The 23,711-nt window shown below is 41.7% G+C and overlaps 1 protein-coding gene across 1 annotated transcript; it reads left to right on the forward strand.

The window, feature by feature from the left end:
* The first annotated feature begins 18,284 nt into the window (after positions 1 to 18,284).
* On the forward strand, positions 18,285 to 23,652 carry pdzd11 (PDZ domain containing 11). Its single transcript, XM_079525058.1, has 6 exons — positions 18,285 to 18,394; positions 18,859 to 18,967; positions 19,862 to 20,002; positions 20,699 to 20,797; positions 22,290 to 22,350; positions 22,543 to 23,652. The coding sequence occupies exons 2-6, from the start codon at positions 18,875 to 18,877 to the stop codon at positions 22,575 to 22,577; spliced, it is 429 nt and encodes a 142-aa protein (XP_079381184.1). The 5' UTR covers positions 18,285 to 18,394; positions 18,859 to 18,874; the 3' UTR covers positions 22,578 to 23,652.
* The last annotated feature ends 59 nt before the right edge of the window (positions 23,653 to 23,711 follow it).

Here is a 23,711-nt window from a genome sequence, read left to right on the forward strand (position 1 = left end):
GTGTAGCCTGGATACCTGAGAGGCTCAGGTTGCCGGTGGATGAGGTGAAAATACCTGTGTGAGAGACTGAGAGTGGAGAATGCACTGCTCTGATGTTCAATTATGGTCATTCTATCTCTCTCTCTCTCTCTCTCTCTCTCTCTCTCTCTCTCTCTCTCTCATAGTCTCTCGAGACTATGAAAAGAGGGTTGACAAAAGAGGGTGCTGTTTTTCCTTTGTTTTGACGACGGGTACCCAGATTGAATTAATTTACTTTTCTTTTTTTTTATCGGCTCCTTTTGTCGTTTTTTTGTTGGTTTGTTGGTTTGTTTGTTTTCTATTATTATGGATGTATACTATTGAGAATTGGTATTTCTTTAAAGATTTTTATTTAAATATATGTACTGCCATTTGTGTGTATGGGGGGGGGGGGGACATTTGTTTGTATGAATATTTTTTGTCAAATAATAAAATTAATAAACATGTTTTTTTTTAATAGCATGTTGAATTGTGTATGCACTGTGCTATACAAATAACCTTGTCTTGCCTTGCCTGAGCGGATACCGGAGAACTCGCCAGTTTACCAAGTCGCTGTGGCGAAAATTCGTCATCAATGTCTTCATCGTTATGCTAACATGCTGTCTTCATCAGTGTAGTATGTCAAACTCACAGATGTTATAGTCCAAAGTGATCAAATTATTTTGTGCAATTAAATGGTCAGCTAGATGATGATAAATAGGTGAGTATGTGAATACCAATGATAAGTAGGCCTACCATTTCAGGATATGTTTACTAATGAATTACATTGTTTCGGTACTTTGGTGTTTAAACAATTTGCATTCCTACTTTCTCCAGTGTTAACTCTAAACAACTATCCTCTCTCTCTCTCAATTCAATGCAATTTAAATGAAGGTGAAGTAAAACTAAAATGCACTAAATCGCGGCGAGTTGGTAAACTGGCAACTGTTCTCTGGATTCCGCCTGAGCAGGGCAGTCCGTGCTCAATAGAAGTCCATCTGTAGTCTCTGTGCGGGTGAGGTTTAGCCACTGGCACATGTTACAATGGCTGTCACTGACCAAAGGGTCTTTGAGAGGAAAGTGTAGACAGGCCAGAGTGTTAAGTCACACCACTGGTGTAAAGTAACTACAAACTTAAGTACTGTATTTAAGTAAAAATGTTGAGGTCTTATTTTGTAGTTTACTTGAGTATTTCCAATTTTCAATACTTTTACTTCTAGACTACTCCACTGCATCTTGGATCCAAATATTGTACTTTTACTCCACTACATTTATTTGAAAACTTTAGTTACTAGTTACTTTGTAGATTTTGATTATTATTACAAAACATACATTAACCACTTCAGCCCGATGCTTGTATATCCGCTATTTTCTAAAGATGAAAACTTGAACATTCTGCATAATGAGTACTTTCTACTTTTGGTACTTTAAGTACATTTTACAACCCTTTTGTACTTTAAGTACATTTTGAATTCCGGAATTTTCCTTGGCTCGCTACTCATTTTGTAATGCTCCAGGATTCATTGTATTCACGAACACAGCAGGCAGGAACAGACCAGATTATAGGTCTTTCTCAAGTTTTTCTACTTTTTTTTCCTACTTTTCCTACCACACCAACAGAGCCTTGTCATCACAGCAGGATGGTCACAGACAGTGACAGGCACGAGAAGCAAGTGGGGGTAATGAGGAGGGGTACCTCGTCGGGGGGGGTGGGGGCTGGGGGTATGGGGCGTGTTGTCATTACACATACACAATAACATCTCTCAGTGGAAGTACATTGACGCACAAGGATCCATTTTAGGTTCCATTTGTACACTCAGAGTTACAAAGGGACAGTTATCGTGTTACTATAGCTGCAGAAAGTTAATGAAAAATAATCTATTGACAGTGAAGCCCAGTGATAGGCTAGCATGAAGGCTTAACAATGAGGATGAGGCTTACAATTTTCCAGGATAGTTTATATTACTCAATTTACAGGAACAGGGAAGCTACACCAAGAAAGTACAATATACTTGTCTTGAAGCCTCATTGAATATCTTCAATGAGACACTAACGTCTTGAAGAAGAAAGCAAAAGCAAGCACTCGGTTGAGTAATTCCACGTCATAACGTAACGGGTGCACGGTTCTGGAAGATACAGACTGTAGAAATGAATACCAGCACTCACGTTGTATATCCTATAGGATTCTTGTTTAATTTTGTTCCCCCCCCCCCCAGCAGCAAACAACAACAGTGTGGACGTTTGGGCCCAAGGGCCTTCACACTCTACACTCCAACGTCTAACATATTATGTAAGAGTGTAAACACCCTCATTGAAGACTGATGTTGAAATATTGAATGAAATGTTGAATGTTGAAAACTGCAACTCCTTGTTTAACTTGATATGATGTGGCCTTCAGCCAACATTACATTGTGACACACCTAAGCCTAAGGATAAGTGAGTTTGTTTAAGAGTCTACCAAGCCTGCAGGTATACAAAGTTATCTTCAAAGCTAAGTAGTTGTAGTTGTTTGATTAGATTGAAAAAGTAACTTATAGGTCAAATGCTTTTGTCTAGCATTACTGACATCTGTACAGGCATCTACTGTGACGTCAATTGTCATGATTTAGGACCTTTATCCGATTGACTTTTTGAGTGATTGGTGAATCACAAATCTACATAGGCATATTTATATCCGTGTTACGATGACCCTCAACTGTCAGAGACTGATGTCGTGCACAATGATATGAGATGCATGTTCTAGGCTATTCCTATCCATTCTGTTCTTGCCCTCGTTTCATTTTCACTTATTCTGTCCAATACTGTATATATTTCTCTAGTTAGATGGAGAGACTCTTAAGGGACCACTCGGGTGGTTAACCGAGATCATAACATCATCATCATCTACCCTGTACAGCACTTTGGTCAACAAAGTTTAATTTGATTTGATCTGTACAAGTGTATGTCTCTCTGTGTGTGCGTGAGTGTATGCGTGTGATGGTGTGTGTAATAATCTATGGGGATTCTGAAAATAATTACATTACGATTAGGTGACTATAGTGACTAGTGACCAAACTCAGTGCATGTTTGAACAAGACTTAACATGTAGTCTAGTCTGTAGGAGTGGAAGAACGTGGATATTACTGATTGACGCTTGGCTCACTGCAGGAGTTTAGTTGCCAGCAGGACATTTTAAATCCAAGAACACATTGAGTCATCATTACTGTATTACATGTCATTACAAACATTACGCCTGAATCTGGGGTTGTGTTGACAAAGTGAAAATGTCCCCATTTCTTGGAAATGGTTTTTGCACAGATACAGTAGCTTCACTAAAAGTCTCCCATGTAAGCTTAAGATGTAACTTATAGGGTTCAACATAGGGCTAGAAACCTATTTCCTTTTAACCTTGTACTGATTTTGTACTTGTTTTTTTTTCTTGAAAAAGGTATTTTCCTAATGTATTTATGTAAAGCGCTTTGGGTACTTAGAAAAGCGCTATATAAATTTGAGCTATTGTACGCGAGGTAGACTCGGGCAAATACTGCGGCATGGTCATGCTGGACCTTCAAAAAGCGTTTGATACCGTAAATCATTCAATACTACTAGACAAACTGGAGGCGATAGGTTTCGATAGTACATCAGTAAGTTGGATGAAATCCTACTTGGAGGAAAGAGAACAAATAGTAGACGTAAACGGAACTATGTCTTCCCCCCTTCCAGTGAACTGTGGGGTTCCCCAAGGAAGCATACTCGGGCCATTACTATTCTTACTATACATTAATCATATGAGTGCCGCCTGTAATTGCAAATTGTTCCTGTTTGCAGACGACTCAGCTCTCCTGATATCGGGAGAAGACAAAACTCAGGTTGAGGAGATGCTCAGTTCGGAACTCACCACAATCAGAACTTGGCTTACTGATAACAAACTCTCATTGCATCTTGGTAAAACAGAATCCATTCTTTTTGGGTCTAACCACTCCCTTAGTAGGGTAAATGATTTCAATGCCAGAATTGACGACATTGTAATCGCTAGCAAAGTAGAGATTACATATCTGGGCTGTATCCTGGACAACAAGCTGACAGGTGAAGGCATGGCAACAAGGGAGATCAAAAAAGTAAATCAAAGGACAAGATTCTTGGGGAGGATCTCCTCCTTTGTTAACAAGAGGGCTCTCAGGACACTAGCTGGAGCTTTTATTCAGCCCATATTTGACTACGCCTGTACCTCCTGGTTCTCTAACATCTCAATGTCACAAAAAACTAAGCTTCAAACCTCCCAGAACAAACTAATCCGACTCCTTCTAGGCCTAGGGCCCATGACGCACCTTTATGCAACGCATTTTGATGGCATAGGATGGCAGTTGAAAATGGGGCTGACATTAAAAATTGTAAATTCAGCCCTGCCCTCTGTGCCCTCGGTCCCCATTTACTTAACTGATTACCTCACAAAGGTGAGCAACTCTCACAGCCACAACACTAGAGGGAGTATAAATAATGATCTGGTGCCACCCACATATAGAACAAATATGGGTCAATTCACTTTCCACAGCACTGCCACTCAGGTGTGGAATGCCCCGCCCCCTTCCCTCAAAACAAACAAATCACTGGCTTCCGTTTAAAACCGGTCTGAAAAATCACCTATCAATGTCAGCGGGTCAAAAGGAGAGAAGATGACTGCCCAACCTCCTCCGAGTGATTTATTTGTATTTTGATTTTTTTGTACTTCCACCTGTACATAGTTATCATGTTTTTGAGATATCTCGATTATTGTCATTATTGTGTTGTGAATGAATGCATGGGACCCGAATGGAAACAAGACCGCAAAGTATTTTTTTCCGTGCTATCCTTTTGGATCAATGTGCTTTGACTGTACCATGTACTGTTTTGCATTTGTTATTGTCTAATAAAATAATCAATCAATCAATACTGTACTATAAGTTCAATTTTGAAGCACTTTTACTTTATTTAGTATTTCCATTTTTGACAGGATACTTTACTGCACTAGAGCAGGGTTTCTCAAAGTGGGTGCCGTGACGCAAGTCCAAAGGTTCCTCAGAATACTTTGATAATATTTTGAACTTATCAATATCACTTCAGTTTAAGCACTTCAATCCTCTATACTTAGTAATACGGACCACCAAACCTGATGCTATTTTGGTGAATGTTCCCTAGAATAGGGAGGCTGAAGTTCAAGTGGTTAAATGTCAATTATGAAGTTAATTTCAATCTGTCGTGATTGAAACTACTATTCTCTCCACTTGTCCTCGTGACACAAAAATTACATTCAGGGGTGCCAGGATATTTATGACAGCTTTAGATGCTGCTATAGTTACTTTGCAGATATAGGAAGGGTTACCGATTATTAATACAAATTATAAATCAACTGATAAAGTAGACCTACAATATTTGTATAGGTTATAGGCTATTCATTAAATTTAGTTCCAACTACAGCTTCAACATTAAAGTCATGAACAACATAATGATATTAATATCAATAATATATTCTGAAATGCATAATTAATACTTACCAGACCAGTATATTTTGATTTTCACATTGACTTAAGTAAGACTTCGTAAGCCAAATTGACTTGCAGGAAAACACTGTTGTAATTGCTATACATAATAAAGTCCAAGTATAAATCTTCCACCACTGCACAACAGAAATAAATGCAGACATTCTGCATTCTGAATTATTGGCAAATGTAGCCAACTCTAGTTGCCGTTTGACTTAAGGCACACTGATCGATGATATGTAGAAACAGGCGGTTATAATAGCCATTTTACTCCCAAAATCCATATTTTGGTCAAAAGGTTTCCTACATTATGAATTTATGAATGTGCAAGGCTGCAAGCAGATAGGCTTGCAAATAAATGAATATTTTGTTGCTGCCTAGAGGAAGTTCGTTGCAAAGTGGTCTGTATACAATGTTTGACAGCCATAATCCAAAGCTTTAAGAAATTATCATTGTTCCTTTTTATTAAATTAATGTGTATCTTTTACTTTGACCCAAGATTTGTGTGTTATCCATTCCTTTTAGCCTGTCTTACTGCAGCACGTGCTGTTTACATTTATTCTGACTAAATAAAGTAGTCAATCAATCAATCAATCAATCAATCAATCAAAAGTGTGCTATCATTGTATGCCAGCATTGTGATCCTATGCAGCACTGCTCTCATCCATGATGACTTTTCCCTCAATGGCAAAAAGAACAAAAAAAACAATCATAATTTTTCCCCTGAATGGAAAACAACATGCATGCTTTTTCTAGATTCATATTTTAAAATAAATTACAGTGAAACAGTCAGATTATCTTCAGTTGAATTGCTTTGCTCTCTCTACACCCCCCCCCCCCCCCCTCTGTGCGTGTGTGTGTGTGTGTGTGTGTGTGTGTGTGTGTGTGTGTGTGTGTGTGTGTGTGTGTGTGTGTGTGTGTGTGTGTGTGTGTTGTCTGTCTGTCTGTCTGTCTTGTGACTCTCCATCTGTTTCTGACAGTTTCTTAAATATAATGCCTGGTAGAAACGGCTTATCAATTTACCTGAAAACGCCGCGTCGCTTTGGTGGTCTTCAGCTGCAGCTCTATCCAACCACAGATATGTCTTCTTTTCGCCTTGAGCCTGTTCTGGTGTGGAATGGATCCGGTCGGAACGGTCTTTTGCTTCACTCTCTATCCATTCCACTCTTTGAAAAGTAAATCCGTGCATGGCATGTGAATGGCTCTAATGAATGGGTGTGTGCGTTCGCGAGGTGCATGCAGTCCACGGCCCCACGGGGGAGGGGCGGAGGCAAAAATCTACTTTAGCAAGAAAGGGGAAGTGACAGTCTGATTTAATCAATCGGATTAAATTGCTGAAATGTTGCGATTGAATCTTGAGCGATCGCTTGCTTGATTGAACACTTTGTTAACAAGTCAACAAGATCAAGATTGCTATAACAGCCTATAAACTTATAAACTAAACACTTAGGCTAGGAACAATTCTGTTGACTTTTTTATTCAATTGAACTGTCACATCTTTGTCAGCAGCGTGCAACGAACTGTGCCAGTCTGTGCGTAATAATCCACTGTTTGGATTGGAACTAAATAGCTTAAAAAGCACCATGGGCTTGAATTCCGCTGTGTCCAGTGGTCCACAAATCATCTGACCTATGACATACAAATAGCCCCTGGGAGAAGTTAGAACGGGGAAAGATGAGCCACTTTCCAACTAAGCAAGATCTACACCTGAATTCTTTAGATGTTTTTTGAATTCCCTAGATGCTTCACTTAAATCCTCATTATCCTTGTCAATATTCAAAAAACATCTAAAGAAATATCTTATTTCTTCCTCTCTGTAGATTACATGATTTACTTTGATGTGTTATATTTTCTTTTGTGTGTTTGTATTGTTTATTTCCCTTTTTTGTGCAGTCTGTGTTTTTTTATTTCTTTTGTTTCTTTATTGCACAGCTGCCCCCCTTTGCCAAACTTGTAGACCTTTGTATTGTTTATTTAACTTTTAACCTGTTTTAAATCAATGACCTCTTCCATACAGGAAAGGATGTCAGTGGGTGGGTTTCCATCAAAACATTTCGAAAATAGGAAGCGAATAAGTAAGTAATTCGAAAAAAGAAAAGCGTATTTTTCTTGTTTCCATCCACTGACAAAATGCGCTTCTTTGGAGATATTAAATAAGCAGTAGGCCTAGATGGTGCTATTTTGCCAGTCAAGTGAGACGCGCAGAGAGGCGCATATTATCTGAAATATATTGATGTATTGAATATTGATGTCTGAAATCTGATAGCATCTGCATCACACACACTACAGGATAATCTTACACGATTATTTGATCATGTCACACACACACACACACACACACACACACACACACACACACACACACACACACACACACACACACACACACACACACACACACACACACACACACACACACACACACACACACACACACACACACACACACACACACACACACACACACACACACACACACACACACACACACACACACCTCTGATTTGTTCTTCACCACGGTGCATTTGATGTTCTTTTAGGCTATTCAAGTTGGTCTGCATGAAGTCCGCTGTCCAGATTGGCCACTGGGACAGGCTGTCTTTCAAACAGGCTGTCTGTTAAATAAATAGGCGTGTGTTTTTGTCTAGACAGGGGCTGGTATAGTTTCGTTTTCAAAGTACAGGGACGATCGGAACCCCTGCCCTGCGACTTGACAGTACATTTCCATTTTGACTAGTCTCCTCTCGTCCGTTTCGTTGCATCTTGCCTTCACCCAGGAAGCCTTGGAGGTGTCGGCTGGTGTTGTGCCGAGCAGTTCCTGGGCCTGTGTGGCAAAGGGCCGCCGGGACTTGAGACGCGTACGCTGTGGTGTCTCCGCGACGACCTTGTGGAGGAGGTGAGATTTGCTCAACTGTGCCTTCCGAGTAAGAGGGCCAGTGTGGCTGCTTCTCACCTGACCTCTGCTGGGGCGATTCCAGCAAGGACTGGCAGTTGGTTGGCTGGCGTGGCTCGTAGGCATCCAGAGACCATGTCCAGCTTTTGGACATGGGGGCTACAGCTCCAGGCTGAGGCACAGTATTCAGCGGCAGGGAAAACTAGGACATCGGTGGAGATGCGCAATGTCTTTGTGGTGACTCCCCACGTGGTGCCAGCTAGATGCCGTATCAGTGCGGCACGGGCGGTGGTCTTTCCCTTAACACTGTTGTTTAAAGGACTGTGTTCTGTCGAGCTTCACTCCAAGGTATGTCGGTGAGGACTGTAGCCGGGCACCGTCGACCATGATGTTGATTTGGCGAGTTGCTTCCCTTTTGTAGAGGTGGAACATTGTTGCTACAGTCTTCTCAACACTGAGCTTGAGGCGGCAGTCCTTCAGGTATGAAGAAAGGGTGTTCATGTCCTCCGAGAGGCCTTCCCCTATACTGCTTCCCAGGATGGCTTGCTGAGCAGAATTGCCAGGTTTTGTAGGAGAAGCCGGACGGATAAACATATTGGTTTGCTCCCCCTTTCCATTATAGTACAAGGATATTGTAAGTATTGTAAGTCGCTCTGGATTAAGAGCGTCTGCTAAATGCCTAAATTGTAAATTGTAAGGATATGCATCATAGTGTGAAACATGTTATAGAGCTGTGCTTTCTGCCTAGCTGTCACAATTGCATTTGCAAAGTGGGGAACAGTCCAAATTTGCATTACTGCATTTTCAGGTACTACACTACAGTCACCTTTACAGGTGCATCTGATCAGCTCTCTGCAAGCTCTGGAAACCTCTGGAATGGTCAGCCAAACTGGCACCAAACCTTCTTCCTTAACCCACCCATAGTTCTGTGGAGAAGGAATCACTTGGTGGCTTCGTGTGCTGGTGGCCCAGATGCCCGCTTGGTAGACTGCAATAGCCTAGGGGAACCCAAATCTCGAGCCCTGCCTATGTTTCACGCATATTCCGGTTGTGACACAACATATGCCTTAATAGCCGGGGAGCCAGTCACCCAAAATTTGAGAGGACCTGTGATGTCATGACATACTTTTTATTTGTGTTTTTTTTCTATTCATTTGGTCAGAGCAGACCTCTCATTCTGTGTTCCTTAATGACCAAGTGAATAGAAAAAACACAAATAAAAAGTATGTCATGAAATCACAGGCTCTATTCCCGCTCCCCGGCTATTAATGGAAAGGGTAAGAAGTCAGCTTGGCGGACCTGGCAAGCCTATGATGCTGCGACAGAAACATTCATCAATCTGGCAAAGCATCCCTTCCAGCAACTAGATGTTGACTGCCAGCACTTCCGGGAGCTTGAAAGACTGACGGTAATTTTGTACGACAAATCCAGTCCTTTGAGCTCCATCAACGAAAAAAGAAAATAACTCTTCTGTGAACAAAATCGAACGATAGAGAAATTACCTCCCACCCAGGGTGCACTCACATGTGCAGTCTACCAAGCAGGCATCTGGGCCACCAGCACACAAAGCCATCAAATGATTCCTTCTCCACAAAACAATGGGTGGGCCAAGGAAGAAGGGTCATGGGTGCTAGTTTGACTGACCATTCCAAAGGTTTCCAGAGCTTGCAGAGAGCTGATCAGATGCACCTGTAAAGGTGATGTATACCTGCAAATGCAGCAATGCAAATTTGGCCTGTTCCCCTTATTGCAAATGCAATTGTGACAGCTAGGCAGAATGCGCACATCTCTATAACATGTTTCGCACTATGATGCATATTAACTTGTATTCTTCATTGCAATAAAGGTGTTATATTTCATGTTCTGTGACTTTAATAATGTCAAAATAAGTCAACTTTATCACATTTGGAAGCAATCTGATCATTTTATGATGTATATAGTCTGACAAATACTAGGCGGATTTTCACATATTTCATTGATATTGATAGTCTTGCAATTTGATATTTAAAATAGATATTTGACAAGGGCTCCTAGGCTAAAATCCTTTAGCATGACATGAAGAAGCCTCATACAAAATGTGGCGCTTTTATCCGCAAGTGCACTATTCTCCTAAAAAAGTGCACTAAGCCTCTGGACTATTAGGAGAAATATCACCGATCTAACTTCATGATCAACGGCGAACGCCCTCACCGGGGAGAGCAAAAGAGCCTCAGCCTGCAGACAGAGGCTTCGAGACTTGAGTGTGGAAATTTAATAATTTATGTATCCACATCCCACCCACCCTCCCGTTCGATCACTCCACAAGTCGTTTTTTTTCTTTTCCAACTGTTAAAAGCGATATAATGAGAGTTCCACCTTCTAGCGAAAAAGTGTTTTTGCGATAAATGCAGACTTATGCGCATTTTGAGGTGTTTCCATCCAGGAGATTTTGCGAAAGAACCTTAATGCGCAAAAAAAAGGCTTTATGGAAACGCACCTACAGTCTGTGACTCCACACTGGTCACTCCCATATCCCATTCCAGCACACCCAGTTCCATTTACACACCTGTCTTCAACTACCTCATCAGCCCAGCAGTGAACACTTCTCCAATCAACCTGCTCCCTATAAAACTGGACTCAGTGCAAACACTCATTGTCAGTTCATAACCTGTTGTCATAGATGTCCTGCCTGTTCCTGTGTTGACTTTTACTGTCACGGATGCAGACAGAGAGTTGAACCCAAGTGCAAAGTCACAACAAACAAGAGTAGATTATAAAGTATTTAATAAAGAATCAGGAGATATCTTACACAGGAGATGCAGGTATGAATCAGGCAATCGAGAATGACATCAAAGTCAACACAGGAACAGGCAGGACATCTATGACAACAGGTTATGAACTGACAATGAGTGTTTGCACTGAGTCCAGTTTTATAGGGAGCAGGTTGATTGGAGAAGTGTTCACTGCTGGGCTGATGAGGTAGTTGAAGTGTGTAAATGGAACTGGGTGTGCTGGAATGGGATATGGGAGTGGCCAGTGTGGAGTCACAGACTGAGGGAGAGACAGACTGTGACAAAGGATTCCAAATAAGCCAGCTGGCTTCTTCCTTTCCTTGCATTGTATTTTTGTTTTTTGATATGTATTGTCTATATTTTGTACTACGTGCTAAATAAATAAACCTAAACCTAAACCTACACCCTTATTTCAGAACGTCTTTATATCTGTTGACCATACATAATACAAATATTATGTATTCATATTAAAAAATCAGACCTGTCTGAACTGAGGTGCTGTGCTGTGCTGTGTGTGTGCGTGTGTGTGTGTGTGTGTGTGTGTGTGTGTGTGTGTGTGTGTGTGTGTGTGTGTGTGTGTGTGTGTGTGTGTGTGTGTGTGTGTGTGTGTGTGTGTGTGTTAGACCATATACTGTACATACTCGGTCAATAGATTACAAAAGATCCGTATAGGGAACAGACAAAACGGAGGGGGAGAGAAATTCCACACATTTTGTCTGTGCATCTTTTGAGTGGTGCAACCACTCCCTTACGGAGCTATGTGTGTGGGTGCAGGTGGCTGGCTGGCTGGGTATGAGCACAAAAACAGCATGGTTGTTTTTCACCACCTGTGCGCAACCTAACACACACACAAACACACACGCACATATTAACTGTATATATGATGATTTCGGGTGTGACAGTACAGTACAGTACAGTACAGGGACCCCCACACGGTAAGTCTGTCATTTCTCAATGACAGACATACCGTCCCGGCCCCCTGGGCGTGTTCCTGGGGGTCTGGATGTTCCGGGGACCCACCGGGGACCCCCGGGGACCCCCACATGGTAACTCTGTCATTTATCTACCATTTTGGATGTGGGGCGGCCCCTCCGGGTACCCCTACATGGAGTTGCACCACTCACTTCACACAGGTGTGATTTTATATCTCCGTTCGGTTGGTGACTGTTCCCAATCCAACGTTATGATGTACGTTACTGTTATGGTGACTACAGTACTCCCTGGCGACATTTCACACCAAGCATACACAAGAACGTTACTGTAACATATGAAAGTATGCATGCAGACGTTAAAAGCGCACGTGCACTCCTCACCCCAAACACACAAGAAAGTACTATGTCTCCCGCCTGTGTTGATGAAATTGTCAGTATATTTAGTCTTAGTTTTACTCATCATGGCTTAGTTTTCATTTAATTTAGATTTAGTTTTCGTCAGCGAAAAAGTCGACGAACATTTTTCGTCTTAGTTTTAGTCGACGAAATCAACACTGGTTATAGGGCTGTACTAGCCTCGTTCCCAGCCTTTATACCCACCTGCGAGGATGGGGCTGTAGCCGCTAACAACAAAGACTCTTTAATGTTTACAAAATGAACACGTCCTGGAAAGAATCCATTTCTACACAAGTTATCAAAAATCACTGTGTGAACTGAGCGGTGCAACTATACATTTATTGGTATAGTTAACTGTACTGTGCTCTGTACTGTATTGTAGTGTACTGCATGTGCTCTGATTATGTTTTGAAAAAGTCTTCGAGAAATGACAGTTACTGTGTGGGGGACGGGGGTCCCCGGAACATCCAGACCCTGCGTATTTGGAGCGGAGGCACCGCTCAAAAAGGTGTTTCTATTAATGATATGAAACTCGCACTGTGGCGCATTGTGGGTAATGTATATGCTTTGTAATAATAATAATAATCAAAATAAGTAGTAACAAAAGTTGTGAAATAATTGTAGTGGATTAAATTAAACATATTTTACTCTGAGATGTAGTGGAGTGTGGAGTAGAAGCAAAAAGTACTGACATTTGGAAATACTCCAGTACTTGAGTAAATACAGTACTGTACTCATTACCTTCCACCACTGCTGTGTCTTCAATAGAACTACAACTTCCATTACGCTGTGTCGAAAGACTGGTGGATTTAGGGCCCACACGTCGTGCAGGAACTCAAGACTCAGACAAACGCAGGAAACAAAGTAGGACATTAAACAATCATTTTAACGTCCTACCTTTTGATGTAAAGCGTCCTTGGGTTCATGAAAGTCGCTATACAAATTCATTATTATTATTACTAGGCTACTTGGTTTCCTTTCTTGTGTTGAAAGTCTTTAAAGACTTGAAACACATGACAAAACACAACACAACAAACACAACAAAGGACTGTGGGGATACTTAAAACCCAAACATCACTCTGAATTTACGCAAGAAACACTGAACGGCAAACATGACAGGCAACAAACGACAATGAACCGGGCCCGGCACGATCAGTGTTGATTTTGACAGAAATTTTTGATTTAGTTTCAGTCATAGTCTTTTGACTAAAATGGAATTTAGTTTTGGTCACATTTTAGTCATCTGAAATGTTTTAGTGTTAAGTTTCATACATAGTCTGGATTTTCGGTGGTGAGGTGACCACCGAACTACAACATTACGTCACGAGCCGTGGTGAAGAGCAAACCACCGCCACCGCCCCAGCCCTTCTATCTGTTTTTACTCACCACCGCTCAACGTTATTTCAGCTCCGGTGGTCAGCTCACCACCGGAGCGGTGGTCACCTCACCACCGAAAATCCAGACTATGAATGAGCCTTAAGTCTACGGTAGTGTTAAGGCCTATTCATAGTCTGGGTTTTAGGTGGTGAGGTGACCACCGCTCCGGTGGTGAGCTGACCACCGGAGCTGAAATAACGTTGAGCGGTGGTGAGTAAAAACAGAGAAGGGCTGGAGCGGTGGTGGTGGTTTGCTCTTCACCGCGGCTCGTGACGTCATGTTGTAGTTCGGTGGTCACCTAACCACCGAAAATCCAGACTATGTATGAGCCTTTAGTCTACTTTTACGGTATTTAGTGACTCTACTAAAACGTAGAGTTACTAAATACCATAAAAGTTTAGTCGACTGAATCTACAGTTGATTTGCCTGATTTTACACATGGTTGCATGCTGAAAATAGCCGGTCACAACGCGTCGCAGGGTGAGCTTGTAGATCTGCAATTTTCTGATCGCAACACTCGAGCGCAACCAAAATGACTATGTTGGTGTATAGCATTTAAAGGACCACTTCACCACTCACTAATAATCATGATAAAATGGCACAATTTTTTTCTACTCTGTTCGTGTCTCATAGGAGGGCTGTGGGCAGTTCAGAAACCCGTCCACCAGTGACATCATCTATGGGGAATCCAAGCTAATAGAAACTGCAGGCTTTCTAGTCCTGAAAAGTTGCAATGCGAAAATGGAAGCCATCGTTCTCACGAAAATAAAATCTAAAACATTTTTGTAAAAAACATCTGCCTAACGAGGATGTCACTGGTGGACGGGTTTCTGAATTGCCCACAGCCCTCCTATGAGACACAGACTGAGTAGAAAAATATTGTGCCATTTTTTCATGATCCCTAACCCTATGACCTATTATATGAAGAAAGGTTGAGAAGTGGTCATTTAAGCTGCCCTGAGAGCAGCATTCAAAAGCTGCCCTCAGAGCAGAAATGTAACGGTTGTATGTGGAGCATTTAAGCTGCCCTGAGAGCAGCATTCAAAAGCCACTTGAATTAAGGTGACTCTGATTGATTGACAAAAAAAGTCATCTCAAACCCACAGTGCAATACTTTTGTTTTCAAGAGTGTGAGTGTTGCGCACAAACATCAGTAGTATTACAAAGTTATATAACAAAAAACAAAAAACAACGATCTATTTCCCCAATACTTGCTTAGTTATGTAACGCCAGCGCCGCTATACCAAAACTTATTTCGGTGGGTATAGATCTTGTCTAGCTGGTCATTTAGAAAGCTCTCAAGTCAAAAAAGTGTGGGCACCCCTGTAGTTGGCTAATTGCAACATGAAGAAACCACTTGAGTAGTATGGCAAGCCATGAGTAGCCTATTTCAGCACCATGGCCAGCGGCTTTAAGGATGGGGGGGTGGTTGGCCGTTTGAGAAAGGTCCTCTCAGATGTTTCTGCTGCTAGGATTATGGGCATGCTGCGGCAGTATGCAGAGGAGTCAGGAAATGTGACAGATGTGGGGAAGTGAAATGCAATGAGGCGAGAGAGAGAGGAGTGAACCAACGTGCATTCCCTGCCCATTATGAGATATCGTTGCCACTAAAAGGGACAAGACATATGTGGTATAATTTTGTTCGTCTGACATCCAGGAGTGATACAATGTGTGATAGCAGTTTCAGAAGGGCAGCTGAATACGGTTTTAGGGGTATAATCTGATTATGCAAAAGCATATAATTAATTGTTGTCTAAACTCCAATTATTCACTTTTATGCACATTTATGATGTTTGTACCACGGATTGACATGACCATGCTGAATTATTACTTCTCGTAGCCATACCGGGCAAATCCACAATAGCTGCCTCTCTGAAACACGGTACATCTTAAACTTCTGAATTAAACATCATAGAATCATGAGTGATACGTCTTTTTATGGGTTTATGAGGATGTCGAAACCATTTCGACATTACTTTGAAGAGTCAGGAACTCTCAAACTCAAGGTTGTACCCCAGCACACAACGCAACTCAGGAAAACATGTAATAAACGAGTAAATGAGGACCACACAACTAGACCTTAGAGATAGCATACCGCACGCACGCACGCACGCACGCACGCACGCACACACACACACACACACACACACACACACACACACACACACACACACACACACACACACACACACACACACACACACACACACACACACACACACACACACACACACACACACACACACACACACACACACATCTGGAGATACTGATGTAATGGTTCTGTGTTTAGCATTCCAAAAACACATCCCTTGTCCTATCTATCAGAAGCATGGTACACAAAACCGCACACGGTTTGTGGCCTTGGTTTGGGAGAAAACCTCTGTGAGAGTCTGGTTGAGCTACACACATTTACAGGATGTGACACTGTGAGTGCCTTTGCTGGTCATGGAAATCTAAAATCTGAATGCACTGAGGTTACTGAAGAAAAACCCAGATTTTCAGGAGACATTCAAACAACTTGGCCAGAGTTGGGATGTTTCAACAGAGCTCTTTGGCCAAGTGCAGCAGCTCACTTGTCTGGGACCACTTCCCGTGACGTGAACGAGATCCGCTATCAGCATTTTTGTGCCAGGAGAAGGGAGGCTGATTCCAGTCAACTCCAACCATGTGGAGAATGTCTATTTCTCCATGCTCAATGTGCCAATACCAAACTCGAATATGGAGATGCTCTCTGCAGACTCGCCCATCTGCACCAGATCCCATACAGAGTGGATGGACAACTGTTGATGGTGGACAGTTAGCAATTCAGTGGATGCACACAGCCCCTGCACCAGATGTACTGTAGTTCTTTTTTTGGCCTGTAAATGTGCACGAGTATGCAAGCTTCCTAACTGCAGTTGTCTCAGCAATGGGTTGAGATGTACAGACCTCTGCAAACTCCATAACTGTACAAACCAAGCACCTGAGGAAGATTCAATGCCTACAGTTGAACAGGACAGTTCTGATGAGGAAGAGGTTGCATAGTTCACGATAGAGGGCGCTCTTCCGCAACCTGTGAGTTAATCTACGGCTTCAGGATCAGAGGACAACAGGTGAAAACATGATCGAAATAAGTCCAAGACGGTTTAGTGTAGTATTATAGGACATTTTGGATCCAAAATGACCTTGAGATTGACCTTTGACACATGACACTGCACTTGAATTGCTCCTCCAGTCAGCTCATAAATCAACTATAGGCACCACAGAAAACCTATACTTTGATGGCAGAATCATCCAAACAGCCCATTATTTGCTTAGTTATTATGCCATTCACTACATTTTTATATCAGATAAAAGGGCCGAAAACAAGTATACAGCTGCCATTTTGACATTGCTATCACATCATTTTATAAACTACAGACACGTAGCAATACAACAATCACATTGTCCCTTTGTCCCTTTTTACGGCAACGATATCCGATAATGAGGCATCTGGCCTATATGGACTATTACTGAGGATCAGCACAGTGTCCGAAAAGAAAGAGGGAAGAATGTGTGAATCGGGTTAGAGTAGAAAACGGTATTACCTACTACGCGGAGGCAGTAAAGAGAATGGAGGGAGGAGGAAATGAAAGGGTGGCTGAAAAAAGTGAAACTGAGGAAAAAACGAAGAGAGAGGACTCGAGCAAACCATTTGCATGGACAAGACTCAAGAGACAGTTTTTGGCGTTTATCACGATGATTTTGGATGCAGCCAGGAGATTCCTGAAGGATATTAGTCGAGAGAACATTGATAAACTCTTGAGGGAAGGATTTGAGCCAACTCGAACTCGGGCCGCTGGGCCTGGCTGGGTCATAGGGAGAGGGACTGTACTGTATTGAGAACGGGTCGGGATCACTGGGTGGGCATAGCCCAGATTTTTATTTATCGATTCTGACATAATGTCAGAATCAAATCGATCTATGAGAGTTAAACATTTTGGGCTAGGGTGGGCACCATAGAGTATATATATAATAGAGACTGAACTGGCGCGAAGCTCCGCCCCCCCAGCTATTCATGTCAGTGGAAGTTGCTCAGTGGCGTTTTGAAGCACCCGGAAGACTGCCGGACGTACCGTCTGAGAACGTCTACTTCCGCATTTGACCACCAAATTTTGGTGGTCAAATGCGGAAGTGCAACCGAGCGCTCAATGTTAAAGCCCAGCTGCACGGGGTTTCCCGGTCATGAATCCACGGGTCCGCCTGTAGTCCCTCCTCCTACCACTAGGGAGGAGAGCTTCAACGTTGGAAAGCCTGCCTGCCCCCTTGGTGGGCACTATACATGGCACCAAACTGAGAAACTGAGACTGAGTTATAGTCCAAATCTGTGGAGGGCAGCAATGTGCCGATAAGGCTTCGAGACTGCTGGAAATGTACAAGAAGAAGAAGACGACGTTGTCATTGGTCCTTATTTACGCATGCGCAGGTCGTGGCGTATTTTGCGCTATGAGCGTACCATAGAGTAGGGTAGGGGAGCGGGCTACGTCTGAGCTGAAGCATTTCATAACATTGGTGAAGTTGTTGTTCTATCCTTTGTATTTATTGTATCACTATATGATCGCAGTGGAGAAATGATAAAAATCTGCTGCTCTGTTGCAAAAACAATTAGGCTTCAAGCAGATAATAGCGACCGACTGCTACCTCATAATAACATTCTAGTATATCCTACTACTACGACATCCATCCACTGCTACAGCAGAGCTAGCAAGCTAACAGACTGCACCTAGCTCGCAGCCAGCTTTTTCTTCCAGGTGTTTCTGTAGTGAGAAAATAACCAACGACGTAGAGTTGGTTATTAACATTTGCATGAATTGTCTGCACGATTTGTTCTTTGTATGGAGTTGTCACTGGTTTATTTTAGCTAGCAATCGAGATTCGAGAGAGACCATCTCGCAGTCATAAGGCAACTAATGGCGTTGTTGTAAATGTCACTGTGCTAAATGCCATTGTGCTGTTTGTTTTGTTGAATAATTTAGAGAGCCTGGCCTCGGCATGGACCAGAAGATTCCATATGATGATTACCAGCTCCCGGTTGTGTTCCTGCCTTCGTACGAGAGCCCACCAGCATGGATATCCCCGCAGGAGGTCTGCATTTCAACCTTATTTCAATTGTCACTGGTGTCACTTCTCACATTTTACTCTTAATACTGTAATTCAGTGGTGGAAAAAAAAGGACTTGCATGTTTTACTAAATGTACATAAAAGTATCAATACTGCAATGTAGAAATACTAAGTTAAGCTGTATGTCTTTCTTTTTAACCAACCTTGTGTTGAAATCATGTTGTCTCCAGTTTATCATATCACAGGGCTAAATAATAAATAATTATCCAAAGTAATCACACACATTTACATAATTATAATGAATTTAAAGTGCACAATGCATGTAACTAGGTGCAATAATTGTCTAAAAATGATGCTTGTGCAAACCTTAAACGATTAGAATAAAATAAGGCAAAAATAATGCATAATTTAGAATGTCTCAACTGAAAAAAACAAAGCAAACACTGAACTGTTTTTTTTATTCCTGTGATGGCTAGTATTAGGTTCAGCCCTAGAATGTCTGTGATCGTTCATATACTATCGTAAATTCTGTATACACAGGCATAGATCGGTTGCACCCGCTCCTGGTTGCAATGAAACATGCGTGGCATAAATGTGATCGCCACTCACCCAATAAAATAATTCCAAAGACGTGGAGTGAGATAAAAAAATAAATCATGACAATTCCAAGCCATTCAATTTGTCATTCAACTGTTTGTGTGATCTGCGCAAAAGGACAGTTAACCCATTTTGGGCGGGAACCCCTTTTGGTGTTTTAAACATTATGTTATAATTTAGCTATTGAAAAATAGCAGATCTACAAGCTCATAGCGCGCCACCGAGTGGCGCGCTATGAGCTTGTAGGTCTGCTATTTTTGAAAAATCGTGAAAATATTTATTTATACTCAGCAATGTTTTCTGTGTGCTTTCTGTGGGCAGCGAGTGCAGCACCCTGACTACAACAATGAGCTCACCCAGTTCCTGCCACGTACCGTCGTACTGAAGAAACCTCCGGGGGCTCAGCTGGGCTTCAACATCCGTGGAGGCAAGGCCTCCCAGCTGGGAATCTTCATATCTAAGGTGTGTATGTAGGACTGTCAACGATCATGACATGTTAGTATGAGGGGGCACGGTAAAGCAGTCGGTAGCACTGTTTAGCCTCACAGCTAGAAGGTCCTGGGTTTGATTCCCGCTGGACACTGGGCGCTGGGGGAGTGTTCTCTCCTCCACGTCATCAGTGCCCATATTGGCAAAAGGTCCTTTTTGTGTGGAGTTGGCGTGTTCTCCCCGTGTCCCCTAGGGTAGGTACCCTCACAAAAAACATGCAGTAATCATGGTCTCTATACTGCCTCCCCCTGGCCAGTCGGGGTGCCTGATGGAGGGGAAAGGAACTGGTTGGTTCCTTCCACGTGCTACGTACAACCAGGGAATCTCCCCCTGTCAGGTGAAAAGAAGCAGCTTGGACTCCTCATGCAGTGAAAGAAGCATGAGGTCAGTCCGTTGCTCTCCCCAGGTTGGCAGAGGGAGTGTAGCGCCCAGGATTACATTAGATAATTGACACTGGGTGAAAAAATGGGTTACAAAAATCGTGTGATTTAAAAAAAGAAAAGAAAATCTATTAATTGTGACAGGCTAGGTCAGGTGTATGTTAACGTGGAATCAACCATTGGTTTGAACTTTGTAGATTGAGTAAGTATTCTGTTGTCTTGTTTTGTTTTGAGTGTGTGTAGTAGGTAGATTCAGTATGTGTTGTACTTGTTTTGTGTGTGTTGGTAGGTGGTTCCAGACTCGGACGCTCACAGGGCAGGGCTGCAAGAGGGAGACCAGGTGCTTTCTGTCAATGAGGTGGACTTCCAGGACATAGAACACTCGAGGGTAAGGAAAAAGTGTTATGAATAGGATGTGTTAAGATGCCACTTGGTGAATTTAAGTGACACAGAACTCTTTGCCAGAACAGTGTTGTTTTCTGTAGATTGGGTCCCCATTGAAATTGATGTCTTGCCTTCATCAAGCATGTTATCGCAAGCATGCAAACATGTCACATTTCATCAAAGTGATCCATTATGAATCATAATAGATCACCAACTCGAATGATGACAAATCATGACAATAAACACATTTTCTTTTGGGCAGAACAAATAATTAGAAGAAAAAAGGGCAGGGTACACTTTTTTTTCTTCTTCTTTCTAATTATTTGTCCAGCCCGATTTATTTGTCATGATTTCTCATCATCCGAGTTGGCTTTGTCCAAGGCTTTTAAGGTCTTTAAATTAATACTTTTTGAAAAGTCTATGGAAAAATGAATGGGAAATTCTCTTCTGGTGGTCAGCCATTATAAAATACAAGGTAAATTATGACCCCCTAGTGGCTTATTGCTTTATTAGTGCTGGCCAATCCCATAAATATTACCATTCAGCAGGTGGGTGTTCAAATTTCAATATGCTTACATTTTATATACTGTACATATACATTCATATCTTATTCTTTTTATGCCTTGGCACGGAATTTTTATTCCATGGCACGCCATTTGTGAGTTAAGTGGAGATGACAGATGAGGTGTATATGCTTTCATTATTATCAAAATCTGTTGCTGGCCACTTGGTCAGGTGTTTAGGCTAGTATGTGTCTAATCTGGGGTTATTGTATTGGTAACCGGAACGCTCGCCCCCATTCCACCCAGTGGTTCTTGTGTTCGTTTGACTGAGGATAAGGTTAGCAATAATTTTAGGGTTTGGCATAGTTCTACTGAGGTCACACGTTTAGGAATAGGTTAGGTTTTGGCATAGTTTTACTGAGGTTATGATTAAGAATAACTCTGAGGTTAGGTTTTGGCATAGTTTTTATGAGGTTAAGTTTACGAATAAGGTTAGGTTTAGACATAGTTTTATTGAGGTAGGTGACTCACGTTTCTGTGTGTGTGTGTGTGTGCGTGCGTGCGTGCGTGCGTGCGCAACAATGTTTTTGCTACACCACCTATCCCAGGACATAGGATCACGCTGCAGCACGTTGTGAGCTTGTAGATCTGTTCTTTTTGTCACATCGTCCGGTACAAATTAGGCTGCAATCACGTAGCCTGTTTGACAAAAACTACATATTTCGTGTAATGTTATATATGTTTTTTTTTTTAATTCAATCAATAAGCAAAAACCTTGCATGCATAACCAATGCATGCAAGGTGCATGCATCCAATATTCTTTCCAGGATCTTTTGATGAATTCCAGAACCCTTGATAAATTCCAAACCTTTTCCACATTTATTTCAACATATTTCCAGAAATGTCATGACCGTGGGAACCCTGTCAACACACACAAACACAAATTATTCATGTAATTATGCATCTAAATTTCTGCTGGACGGCTTTTCTTAGGCTGTAGAGATTTTGAAGACGGCTCGAGAAATTCTGATGAGAGTTCGCTTCTTTCCTTATAGTAAGTATACTGCATTGCTCTCACCTGCTCCACTTGAACAGAATTAATTCAGAGATAATAATAATAATTATAATACAAGCTAGCTACTACTGTACCTATACAGCCCGGCTTGCTGATCCATGTCATATGTATGTACTCGTGAATTATTTCTATGGATTCTAATGCACATTTGGCAATGTGTTCTTCCATCAGACTACCAGAGACAGAAAGAGAGGACGGTGCACTAGATGGCAGCAGATCATCAAGGGGAAGAGAGCAGCGTGTGGAAGGGAATTGAGAGCCTGCCTCCTTGTGTCTGATGTTCTGTTCTTCAGCCGGTCATGTTCCCTTTGACCCTTTCACAGACTTTATATCTCATTCTGTTTCGACTTAAGGATGACTGATCTATGACTAAACGGTTCCATTCACAGCTTACATACTTGGGACCACCACCACGCACACTTTAGCTTTCTCCTTGACGGAGATGCTAAAGCATGCTCTCCACCACTTTGATATGGATGACTCACAAGAGGAGCCATAGAGATTTCACAAGCTCTTTTTGGACCACAACAACCAATGATTATTTTCATAATCAAATACTTTGATTAGTCTATGTGACACATTTAGACCACATTATTAAGAACAAAATGTACAATATGGAACACTTTGTTCCCGGGGGAATTATCACTGCAGAGAGCAGATTCATTTGTTGGTGATGTTTTAAATGGCACATATTTTAAATATTCACACATCACTAAATCTATCGATTCAACACCAATGTATTTTAATCAAAGACAAGGGTGTAGCATCAAAACACCCTTGTCAAGCTGGAAGATAGAATTAGTCACTGTTTATACCCAACCTACTTTATCGTCCATTGTGCATACAATATGAATATGCCTGTGTAAATATGAAGCTATGAACTGATATAAGGGATTTTTAAATAGTGTTGTGCTGTAAGCCCTAGTATTGCCTTAATACTAAATATTTAGAAAATGTTTTATACTACTACGACTACTGATACTCACACTATTTGTTGTATGAACTGAAAATGTTTGTGCCAAACGGTTAGCGTAATAACTTAAACTCGCAATGGTCAACAGGAAGATTCTAATGCAAATTGAGACACTACACTTTGCTGTGTATCAACTATCATACAGTGTTTTCATTTGAAGTGTTTGAACAGTATCTTTCATGACGTGTAATTAATTGTAAAGTATTTTGAATCCACGGTTAAATGCATGCATACTATATAGTGCATTGAAACACTATCGTCTTATGCATCTACAGTACTTGGATGGCACTAAAGACGGCATGAGAGAAAACTTTTGACTTGTCATTTATGGTGTACGTAAGATATGATTTAGTGGGAGCTTGCTTGT

Source organism: Electrona antarctica, assembly GCF_951216825.1.
Source record: "Electrona antarctica genome assembly, chromosome: 1".
In the NCBI taxonomy this organism is placed as follows: domain Eukaryota; kingdom Metazoa; phylum Chordata; class Actinopteri; order Myctophiformes; family Myctophidae; genus Electrona; species Electrona antarctica.

Excerpts from the sequence above, each read along its gene's own strand:
- pdzd11 (XM_079525058.1), top strand. The coding sequence starts at position 18,875 with ATGGACCAGAAGATTCCATATGATGATTACCAGCTCCCGGTTGTGTTC. Across the intron at positions 20,003-20,698 it reads TGGGAATCTTCATATCTAAG|GTGGTTCCAGACTCGGACGC; the intron begins GTGTGTATGTAG and ends GTGTGTTGGTAG. Across the intron at positions 22,351-22,542 it reads AGTTCGCTTCTTTCCTTATA|ACTACCAGAGACAGAAAGAG; the intron begins GTAAGTATACTG and ends TTCTTCCATCAG.